We start from the raw sequence: 12323 nt of genomic DNA, 5'->3' as shown, positions 1-12323 counted from the left end.
CGTGCTCTTAACGAATACTATTATAGATTGCTTGATACTCTAAACAAGTAACAAATCTACCACTGGGAGCACAACCTATAAATATTAAATATTCTGCTTATTCTAAGAGATTTGATCTAGAAACATCAATTCAGTTAGAATAGAATATCACCTGGCATTGTGTAATTAAGTAGTTAAGAGTACGTTCAGTGAAAACATGTAGATGGGAATAAAACCTGTCCACCACCTGTATTAGACACTTTCATGTATTACGTAAACTTCCTATTGAAACCTAAAAGTACGTATGATTGCGGACATACAAACTGGGCTGATTCATAGACATTTCATTAAGTGGATGGTCAGAGATTAGAATATTGTATGGTGGTTCTTAGTTCCCACTGGTGTAAATAGTTCCCTAATATATGGTCTGCTTGGGCTTTGAAGAATCAAGATAAAATCAAGCTCAGAAACTTTTAAGAATGTGTATGAAGAGATTAATTTATTTCAAGTGAAAGTGCTAGTTGCTCATTCAATTCAAAACACATCTGATGTGTTTGTTTTATATTTAATGCTATCACATGCCAACTCTCAAACCTTTGTTTGAGAAACTGGGACTCAGAGGTAACTGGTATCACCACATTGTGATGACATCATCCTACAGAGGTAAAGCAATCCCGTAAGACGTGTGTAACACACGGGACACAAGACTGAAGCTCTGCCCCATGCTAGCACATCACCACTCCTTCTCTCCCAAGTTCCCCCAAAACTTACTTCATGCTTGAGTTTACCCTATTGCAAGAGCTCCTTCACAGAGCACTCATCTCCCCCAGCCCTTATTAAGGATTTATCTTTTAAGAGAATATTTAGGTTTACAGCCTACTTGAGAGGAAGGTACCTAGCCTAACCATACAACCCTTGCCCCAGCACATGCACAGCCTCTCCCATTATCAACATCCTCACCAGAGTGTTAGAATATTGGCTTCAACACACTGACACATCATGCAAAGTCCACAGTTCACACCGCAGAGCTCCCTCTTGGTGAGGCACCTGCTCTGGGCTTGGACAAAGCTGGGGTCTCACTCGGAGTGCTCTCGCTGCCCTCAGAGTCTGCTGTGCTTGCCTACTACGCTTACCTCCGCTGCCCCCGACCCCGTGCAATCACGCATCTTTTCCCCGTGTCCATGGTCTTGTCTTTTCTAGAATACCACTGAGTTAGAATCATACAGTATACGCAGTCCGTTCACGTTAGCGTCTTTCACGTAAAGAAACGCATGTAAGCTTCCTTCTTGTCTTCTCACGGCTTGACAGCTCATTGTTTTAGGGCTGGTAATACTCCATTGTCTGGTTGCTTCACAGTTTGTTTATCCATTTGCCTACTAAAGGACATCTTGGTTGCTTCCAATTTTTGGCAATAAAGCTGCAACTCTTCGGGTAAATACCAAGGCATGTGACTGCCAGGCTGTATGTATCAAACAGCATGCTCCGTTCTCTAAGAAGTCCGGCGCTGTCCTCCAAAGCGGCAGGGCCGCTCTGTATGCCCACCAGCGGTGGAAAGTAGCTCCTGCTGCTCCACACCCTCAGCAGCACCGGGGCGTGTTCTGGATCTGGTCACGCTGACGGTGCACAGTGGCGTCCTGTTGTTTTCCATTAAAAATACATGCATTTTGATTCTCCTTTCCTCTAAGGATTATTTTAAAAAATCAGAAAAGGGCACAAAATCTACACACAAAGAATGCAGCATGAGAAATCAAACCCAGGTCTGTACTGGGACTGCCCTGTGTCCAGGGGTTAGAAGTCTCCCTGCCGATGCAGTGGACACGAGCTTGACCCCAGTGCAGGAAGGTCCCACAGGCCACGGGACAACTGAGCCCAAAGGCTGCAACGACTGAGCCTGCAGCCCAGAGCTCGCGCTCCACAGCAAGACACCCCTCCAGGAAGCCCACACACTGCAACTAGAGAGTAGCCCTCACTCACCACATCTGGAGAAAAGCCCACACACAGCAAAGAAAACCCAGCACAACCAAAAATAAATAACTTAAAAAAAAAAGAGAGATCTGGGTATAAAAAAGGGAATGCCACAGATTAATTAAAAACCTGTATCTTCAAAAATATACAGTGACATGTTAAGTAGGAAAAAAGTAAGATCAATTCTGTACATAAAGAATATACCTCCATTTGTATGTATGTGCATAAAAATAGCCTTAAAAGGAAACAGAGATAAAAGGATTAGGTGGGATTTATTTTCATCCTATTTCCCTTTTAGACTTTCCACAATGAACATATCAGTAGACCCCTCAACAAATATTTATCTATGTGTAGATGCAATGTTTGTAAAGGGTTCTTTAAATAGCCACTCCTTTCAGACTATTATTGTATCAATGCTTACATACTTTTCAACTATGAAACTATAGGGCCTCTAAGTATAGACTGAGCTATTTCTAAAATGTTGCAACTCATAAAGCGGCGAAAGTCTTTCTCTGTATTCACCTAACTTCTGCACCAAGAAGGTTAAAAGGAGAAAATCTATTGTGGGCAACAATATGTAGATCTGATTATGAAACAGAGGCATAAAGGTTCCACACACAATATTCTTAACTATTTCATCTATGGGTTCACTAAACACTCACACAATCCATGTATCTTTAAACAACTTTCTGAATATTAGAACAGTCACATTCTTTAAGGCTAAAAAGAATGCCTACCTGGAATCAAGAGAGAGAAAAACATGCTATGAAAATCTATAGGATTCAAGCATCATGGATGGGATACTTGTATCAGGACACAGTTCTGATTAGTGGTTCACCCTCTGAAACAGTGATACCTTCCTACTTCTCTACGTAACAGTTTCTAAAACTACGGGGGCCCCTGCTCTAGTGTACAATATCTCAAAGGGTAATTATGACATTCTTCTTCCTACCAGGGCCTAAAATAAAGTGGGAAATCTGCCATGCCCTCCTCCAGGGAATGGCAGGGTCATGAACCTCCTGCGTCAGGTTCTGACCCAGGGATCAAACCTGCATCTCTCAGATCTCCTCCACTGGCAGGCAGGTTCTTCACCACTAGCACCACCTGGGAAGACCTACTAAGTCCCCTAATTCTACCAAAATCAACATTCTATTTGAAAATCTCCTTGGAGATCTCAGCTGGCAAGACAGCACACAAGCAAGATATTTCACACGCTATACTTTCATGTGACAGCCAGAATTACATTTTTTAAAAGCCTCATTTTTTTTAGCTCATTATTTATTTTTGGCCATGCTGGGTCTTCATTGCTGTGCGTAGGCTATCTCCAGCTGTGGCGAGTGGGGGCTCCTCTCCAGCTGCGGTGCACAGGCTTCTCGCTGGGGTGGGTTCTCTTGCGGCCGAGCAGGGGCTCTGGGCACGTGGGCTCACAGCTGCGGCACACGGGCTTAGTTGCCCCACAGCATGTGGGACCTTCCCGGACCAGGGATCAAACCCATGTCTCCCGCACTGGCAGGTGAATTCTTTACTGCTGACCGCCAGGGAAGTTCAGGAATATACTTCAAATAGTAAGTGAATGCGAAAGCATGAGTGTTAACAAGTAGGTAATAACCAACTGCTCACTGTAGGAAAGGAACATATAAAGTTAATACAGGTTTCAGTTTTACCAAAAGACTATTTCCTCCATAACCTCATTCATTTCAAAAACCACCTTCTTAGTATGTTCACTCTCAAAACAGAACAAAAACATCAGAGGAAAAATGGACAAAACAAGTCTTTTAAGGAAGTATTCCATACATAATCAAGGCCTTTTCATTCCTCCCAAAGACCATGTACCAATAAGCAGTGAAATAAAACAGGTTAAGGCTAGCCCCACTCACCCTCAAACTGTCTCCAGAGAGAAACAAGTTGTAGGGGTTCAGAATCCGCTCGTAGTGCCCTCTGATGTGAGAGCCCACAGCCTTGCCAGGAGCAAACCCCATCCTGGTGGCGATCTTGGTCCACTTTCTGTCCTTGCAGACAACTGCAAATCCACCTTCCTCTGCAACTAACTGTTAAATAAAGCAGCAAAAGAAATTAGAAACATTTATAGGGAAATCAGTTCTAATTCCCTCAAGCCCAAGTATGGTGCCAAAAATAAAATGTTCTCGGCTGTGATCATCTTTTTAAAAAAATACATTTTCATGTAACTCCACGGCTGATTCATGTCAATGTATGACAAAACTCACTGCAATGTTGCAAAGTAATTAGCCTCCAACTAATAAAAATAATTGAAAAATTAAAAAATTAAAAAATACATTTTCAAAGTAAAAAAAAATACATACATATATATACACACACACACACACACACACAAATATATACACTATTAATTTTAAACTAGAAATTGAAAACACTGCTTTTGACAGCATAATCCATTAACTTTTTGGACTCCTCCAAAAGCTACTTCTCAGTTCCTCAAAGCAGTCAAGATTTTCCATGAGGAAGAACTAAATTAGCAATGAAATCTCTGATAAAGACAGAGTTCGAGTAATTGGTCCAACCCAGTGACCCTTTAAAATCTCCATAAACTGATAAGTAGGAAGAAGAGCAGCATGTCAGGTGGGAATAACACAGGCTTTGGACTGAAATGAACTTTAAGGTAGAGAATTATAACTCAGCCTTTTCAAACTGGTCACTTTGGACACTGAAAGCCACTGTTGTCTTATCTGTAATAAAAGAGACAGGAATATTGAAGAGGACCATTGTGAAGTTTAAGCATGACCAAAAACAGGTGGTAGCAATATACTTCACAAGATAAGGCTTTCAAACCTGAAAAGCAGAGACCAATTAATCACAAAACTGAATGATGAATTTCATCTTACATATTTCAAGCAGCAGTAAGTTTCTTATTTTAAGGCAAGATCAAATTCACGCTGTCAGAAAAACTATTCAATGAGAAAGATGGTCATTAGGCTTTTTTACCTTATTAAGCTGAAACAAGTCCAAGATCTTCCTCTCCACGTGTGGAATTTTCAGAGTACTTCCCTGTAACTCCCAGTATTTGGCAATCTGGTCCAGGAAATTTAACTTCACACGCGTTTGAGCCTAAATGACAGAGAACGGAGCTTTACTCCTGCCTAGCTTATTATGAAGCGCCTTTCCTGAGCACGTGGTATTTCCATTCTTAGAATCTTTAAGTGCAACAGCACTTATGAATTCAAGAGAGAAACTGTCCCAAACTATACAAAATAAAGCTAATTAAATAATTACACATAAACAATCAAAAATTTAATTCAGTCCCTACCATGTACCAGGTTAGTAGAAGTTACACACCCAAGAAGTCATCATATAACACAAACAGGCAATTTGCAAAGTTCTTCATTTAAGGAGGATCATGGATAAGCTTCTATATGCCCCTTTGGTCTTTTTACAATTTCAGTATTTTAAAGTCCTATTTTCTCCAAGTACAAATTTTCTTATTTGCTCAAATGCAAATCTAAAAGCACATTTACAACAGTAGTTCTGCATCAATTTTAATAGTCCTGATATCTTAACAAAAAAACAGAAACTCTTAAATGTTACTCCTTTAAAAGATTACAACTGTAGCCTACAAGTCATTTTTTAAAAATTATCTCCTTTTTCTTTCCCCTCATTGTGAAATTCAGACAGTTCTACGAGTTTTATCTTGCATAAGACCAAAATTGAGATCAATATTCAGATAGTCCCAACCATGTCAAAGTTAACACCCATCTTCCTATCTTTCAAGCTTAATGTGAAAACACAGTGAAATACCTGAAAACATACATACTAGATGCTACTACTGTCAATGCCCGCAGAGTTCCAGTGGATGTATTTTTCATTTAACACAGTTCGGTATGAAAACCAGATTAGCAAAACATTTATATGAATAGTGTGCCTTTATGCGAGAAGCACTCAAGTTTTATTCACCCAGCACTCTAGGGCTCAAGTCACCCAGGACTAAAGAAGAAACACTCCCCTTCTCTAGAGAATTCCAGGCTATTCATTCCTCCTTGGGGAAGTAAAGTGTGCTATTAAATCTAAGTGAAGACATGCAGAAGAATGGAAGAACATCAGAGCTGGAGGATCTTCTCCATGAAACAGTTCTGAAAGCAAATGCCTTTCAAACCTAAATTCTATTGGTTGTCACCTAGATTTACAAGGATTTAAATGCATTTATTAATAGGCTGGCAATTATTGACAAAAATCTGTTTTTTAATGAAATTGAGTTTGCTGCAAAGGCTTATTGCCATTTGTTTTACTATGATTAACAATTTACTAGCTATAGTTTCCCTGAAGCCACTAGATTTGCAACAAAGCCTAGTTCAGAAGAGCCCCTCTAGAATACTAGAATACAAGCAACCACAATAATAAGACATTACCTCCAGTTCATTCAGCCTCTGGATACGCGGGGTAAAATGAAGTTTGTCAACATCACATGCAAATGGTGGCTGCCAATCCTAGAAGAGAAGCAAAGGCTTTCATTAGAAAACTTTATAATTCTCACACTTAAGAAAACAGTTTTGAAGTTAAATCTCTGGTTAAGTAAATGTTATTTCTAATGAGTCAAACAAAATATAGAGTAGTAGTTTCTTAACCTTTTTCCACCAGAACAGCAAAACATGTATGATAACCCTCTCTTTGCAAATAAATGACACAGCCTGCACAGACCCCTCCTTCACACCCTTCCAACCGGGATCGATAGATGCCACTGAAAGATCACCAACTCAAGCAAAAGAGGCTCTCTCTCACTCCTCTCTTCGTAAGGATCTCTCACTTTACAAAACAGCTATGAAGTGAAGTGAAGTCGCTCAGTTGTGTCCAACTCTTTGCAACCCCAAGGACTGTAGCCTTCCAGGCTCCTCAGTCCATGGAATTTTTCAGGCAAGAGTACTGAAGTGTCTTGCCAAACAGCTATATTAATGTCAAATTATATACAAACTGTATTTTAATATCTGTAACCTAGTAACATTAACTTTTATTAAAAATTGAGGATAAATTCTTCCCTGGGGGAAGGAGGACTGACATCTAAAACCAATTTTAAGAATCATCCTTAACATACCTATTGATATGGGTTCTTGGAAGAACTGCTGTTAGAAAACAGACAAGAAGGAGAGTGTATATGAACTGTTTCCAAGTGGAAGAAACTGGAAACCACTTAAATGTTCACAGTAAGAGAACAGTTAAAAGGTGTAAGAATTACCCTGAGTTAACTAACAGGTACAGAATCAGTCTGGAACAATGAAAAGGTTCTGGAGACGGACAGCGGTGACGGTTATGGAACACTGTCAGTGTACTTAATGTTACCAAACTGCACCCTAACAATGGTTTATTTTATATTATGTGCTATTTTAGTATTTCAACATAATTTTAAGACAAAAATTATACTGTTGTACAGCTCTAATAGTGGCTTCCCTGGTAGCTCAAAAGGCAAAGAATCTGCCTGCAATGCAGAAGACCCAGGTTCAATCCCTGAGTCAGGAAGAACCCTTGGAAAAGGAACCTGGCAGGCTATAGTCCATGGGGTCACAAACACACCCATAGCTCTATTTATTGACATTGAAATTTTTCCTTACATATGTTTTTTGGAAGAAGGAAAAACAGGCTGTGTAATAGAAAAATAAAACATGGAAAGAGCAAAAAGGTTAACAGTGGTTTGTCTTTGGTAGGATGATAGATTTTTCTTTTGTTTAATTACCTATTTTAAATACAATCTGAAATATATTAAATACATTACGTAATACCTACTACTACTACTAATTTTAGATGAAGAGAACAAGTTAATACAAATGCTGGTTACACCTGTGAGTAACAGTAAAATACTCCGCAGCTGTAATGAAGAGTATCCAGCAAAGACAGCCAGCAGTGAGTGAGTGAAAAACTAAAACTTGCAAATTTGTCTTAACATTTGTAAATTTTAAAGACTATCATAAAAGACAGGGGGGAAGAGATTATTTTTATTTCAAATTTATATTGTTGATATTTATCACTATCGACTGCTTTTAGTTTACAATTAAAACAAGATTTAGCTTTTGTGATAGAAACACTTAAGTGAAAATGCTCACCAGCAATGCCTGATTAAACGTTATGTTAAAAAGTAGATTAAATATTACAATTTTTTTAAAAAAGGAAATAAAGTAGATTATACATTGGTACAAAGCTATTTACTGCAATCCCAAAAAGAATAGGAAGGAGAAAGGAAAAAATGACAGTCCTGTTTAACAGGTCAATTACACATCAGGTCTTGAATTGTCTAATGCTATCATACAGCCCCTTCAACAAACACCACAGCTAATGTTTAAAAGCTAGTTAAATATACTATATTGCTAACAGACTTACAAAAATACTACCAATTCCATCCTGGGTCAAAAAGATTAAAATGATTTTTGTTTACCTTGATTAATTAAAGATAAGGAAAAGCAATGCGTGCGATTACATCAATACAATGTAGCAGAAGAAAATCACACTGCTTCTTAATATTCTGCAGCAGTATAATGGAAGAATTGATATTGCTCAGAGCTTTGCTCTCTACTACTTCATAAAAGCTGTAGGCTTTCTGAATTGAATTGATATGAGCTGAAGATTAGACCAAAAATACATCAAAGATAATGTGTCAAATATGTAAGTAAATGATTAACATAATGCCCAAATGACCTGCAATTTTTATAGATTAAGATTTATGGGTAATGTACAATGATACCCTCCAATGAATCAAATATGCCTTCTATTTCCAAAACACAATGATACAGAAATTAACTTCATTGTAAGTCTACATATTAAAGTTTTCTAAATTAAGGTATGCAGTGTCTTTGTATGTATGTATCTTATTTAATTTACACTTGGTTTTAGCCTGCAACATTTTTTGAGTAAAATGAATCCTAAAAATCACACATCAAAGGGAAAACAATATGTGTTTGCCTCAGGAAGTTCACACAGTGGGTATAACATGTTTAAAACCAAAACTGTTTCCTTCACTAAATTCAGATCCCTACAAACTTTTGTCTCCTTCTCTGGTTACAAAAAATGAGATAAAATGAGATAAATGTCATTCAGTTTTGAGTCTTCCACTGTCAGGGGCAAAGTTCTACTCCAATAAAAGAAATGCATACTCTGCAATGCTCACTGTCTTATTAGAACAAAGATATCCTCGGCAAAGTCTGGCCTCATTGAGCCGTGACCTTCACATGTGGAAAAAAGTCATCAGATATACAGCACTGCGGATTAACTAATCCTAAATTTTAAAAAAATTAAAAATAAAAGCCATCAGAGAAGGAAAGAGACCATAATAAAGCTCCTAAGAAGTGAAAACTTTCAAACAGGAATATAATCTTCAAATGTCAAACAATGAAAATTTCCATTTAGAAACATGGTGATAATTCTTGGTTTGACAGTGAAGTATCTAAAAGGTATATCATGTAATTTAACAAAAATCTTACCCTCTACCAATAAAATGATTCATAAAATCATGCTTTTTTCTAACATTAGAAAAGCAATTTCTACATGAACTAGGTATAGATTGCAAGGAGTTCCATATAAATTCCCTGCCAAAATTCATTTTAATTTCCTTTAAAAACTTAAAATGTTATTCAATATAAAAGTACAGTTATATTATTTAAAAGGTCAATTATTTTCCTGAGCATTAAAAAAATATATTCCTTGGGAAGGCAGTTAAGTAGGACACTGAAGCTTCCAAATCCTGAGGGAGGCCTGAGAAACACCACGTAAACACTCTCCTTAGTCCCAGCACTAACCTAGCAACAGTAACTTACAGCACATTTAACTCAGAAAAATGCCTGAAATGATGAACAGTGTGAAAATAACTTCCATAGAATGTTAAAGATTTTTCAAAAACACCATGAAAATTCACTTCATAGATGATCCACTATTAACACCCACATACTTAATATACTAGAAGCTGTTTTAATGTTTCTAGAGACTGACATCATTTGAAACCTAACAATCACCAAAATGAGAAAGTATACTCTACAGAGGTTACTACAAGTTAGTTCTCCGATTCCCTGCAGACAAAACCAGTTATAAAGCCAGCATCAAAAGCACATTTTATTAGTTTACAAAGAATAACATGAATTAAGAACCAAAGCTTTTTTCTAATTGCATATATTCTATCAAACCCACTCATCACTGAAAAAACGCACTCAGAGGATTTGAATTCAATGCCAGCAGAGCTAAAACTCAGTGTTCTAAAAGCAGGTTCTTAAGTTTCTATGTTATCAACATTACCACAGAACCTCAGTGCAAATTTTAAGGATCCAAACAAAGAACTTCTTAGAATTTTAAGGCAAGTTAGAAAAGCCTTCTGTTGAGCTGAGGTTTTAAGATTTATCAGCCTTAATGAAGATTTCAGTAACATATATATGAAATACAATTAAAGACAGTTTCTCATCCATCAAATAGTTTGTCAGTAAGATAGCCTTAAGGCATCTGCACAAACAGGCAGGGTGCCGCACAGCACAATGACCGTAAATGTGAGAACAGACTTCTTACTTATGAACCCCTCAGGCATCCACTGCCACTCACAATGACATTGACAGGTGTCTAGTAGGAGAGTTTTGTGACAAAGCCTTCATTCAGAGTCCTCCCAAAGCAAATACACGCTGGTGCTGCATCTCCTTTGCTTCTTACCCTCCTCGGGGCAGACCTGGCCCCAAGCACTTTAATTAGCCACCAATTTGTTCAAGTATATTTAAGATCGCCTGGCCTTAGTGAGCCACTAGTAAAAACACTTTGAGGATTTTCTTTTCAGACTATGTACATCTTAAATATGAGGCACTTAAATTGTAAATAAAATTAAGTGTATGTGGATTTTTCTGGGCAGGCTCATAGCTTTCACCAGGGTCTCAAATGGGTCTGCAGCCAAACAAAGGTCCTGGGAGTATGTCTGGCTTTCCTTTAAAAATTTTGTGCTTTCAAGTTCTTATCTCACTAACCCAACCCACTTTCTTTCAGTACCTTCTCCTTTTACTTGACCAAGCATAATAATAATAAATAACGACACCTGTTCCTCACAACATCAGCAATTACTATAGGACCGAAAAAAAACTGCAATGGACTGAAAGTCAGAAGACTAGAGTTTGCATCTCATTCTTTACCACCACTTGAGCAATCTCAACTTCTCCCTGAAGAAAGTATGAAAAATAGGACTATGTTGAGAACAGAAATTACAAATGTAAATGTTGCTTACTGTAAAGCAAAAATAAAAAGCATTACATCACACTGAGTTCTGACCGCTGAAACATAATTTTCCTCTAGCAAAAAGTCAATGCAACCTCAACTTTCAAGAAGCATCTGACCTCAGAACTTTAAGAGCCCCATCCTTTCAGCCTAACTCTAGGTGGCACATAGTTGCCAACCAGTACTTTTTGTCACAGCAATTTCAACACAGGTTAATAAACAGTTCCCTTAAATAAAGCAAATATTTTATAGTAACTATAAACAGAGTATAACCTTTAAAAAAGAAGAGAGCAAAACTTAAAAAAAAGAAAAAGAAGTAATAGTGAAGATTGGTTCAAGATGGTAGAGTAGAAGGACGTGCACTCATCTCCTCCTGAGAGAACACCAAAATCCCAACTAGCTGCTGAATAACCATGGACAGGACAATGTTGGAATCCACCAAAAAAAATATACCCCAGGTCCAAAAACAAAAGAGAAGCCACAACCAGACAGGAGGAGGAGCACAATCACAATAACATCAAATCCTACACCCACCGGGTGGGCAACACACAAAGTGGAGAACAATTAAACCACAGAAGTTCTCCCACTGTTGTGAAGGTTCTGAGCCCCCCAAGTTAGGCTTCCCAGCCTGGGGGTCCAGCAAAGGGACTGGGATCCCCAGGGAATCTGACCTTGAAGGCCAATAGGATTTGGTTACAAGACTTCCACAGGACTAGGGGAAATAGACTCCACTCTTGAAGGGGGTGGTTTAGTTGCCAACTCGTGTCCGACTCCTTGCGACCCCACAGACAGACTGTAGCTCACCAGGCTCCTTTGTCCCTGGGATTTTCCAGGCAAGAATACTGGAGTGATGAGCCATTTCCTCCACCAGGGGATCTTCCCCACCCAGGGATTGAACCTGCGTCTCCTACATTGCAGGATTCTTCACCAACTGAGCCGTCTTGTATGCACCAGGACCCAGGGGAAAGGAGCAGTTGACCCTCAGGAGACTGAACCAGACCTACCTGCTAGTGTTGGAAGGTCTCCTGTGGAGGTGTGGGTCAGCAGGGGCTCGCCACAGGGACGGGGGCACCGGCAGCAGCAGCCCTGGAAGATGTCCCTTGGCACTAAGTCTTCTTGGAGGTCGCCATTAGCCCTACCATATAGCCTATAGCATATGATAGGGTTAATGCAAATTCCCTGGAGAAGAA

General features: G+C 38.7%; 1 protein-coding gene across 1 annotated transcript in view; it reads right to left on the bottom strand.

The window, feature by feature from the left end:
- The window catches only part of KDM5B (lysine demethylase 5B), a 71206-nt gene that overhangs the window by 34566 nt on the left and 24317 nt on the right, over nt 1-12323 (bottom strand). The window contains exons 2-4 of the mRNA XM_065936353.1: nt 6324-6401; nt 4906-5028; nt 3822-3992 (exon numbers count right to left, since the gene is read on the bottom strand). Of these exons, the coding sequence (XP_065792425.1) occupies nt 3822-3992; nt 4906-5028; nt 6324-6401 (372 nt within the window). The remainder of the gene's footprint in view (nt 1-3821; nt 3993-4905; nt 5029-6323; nt 6402-12323) is intronic.

This window comes from Muntiacus reevesi, chromosome 5, assembly GCF_963930625.1.
Source record: "Muntiacus reevesi chromosome 5, mMunRee1.1, whole genome shotgun sequence".
Classification (NCBI taxonomy): Eukaryota; Metazoa; Chordata; class Mammalia; order Artiodactyla; family Cervidae; genus Muntiacus; species Muntiacus reevesi.
Note: the sequence above shows the minus strand (reverse complement) of the source record. Positions and strands in the feature narration are given on the sequence as shown.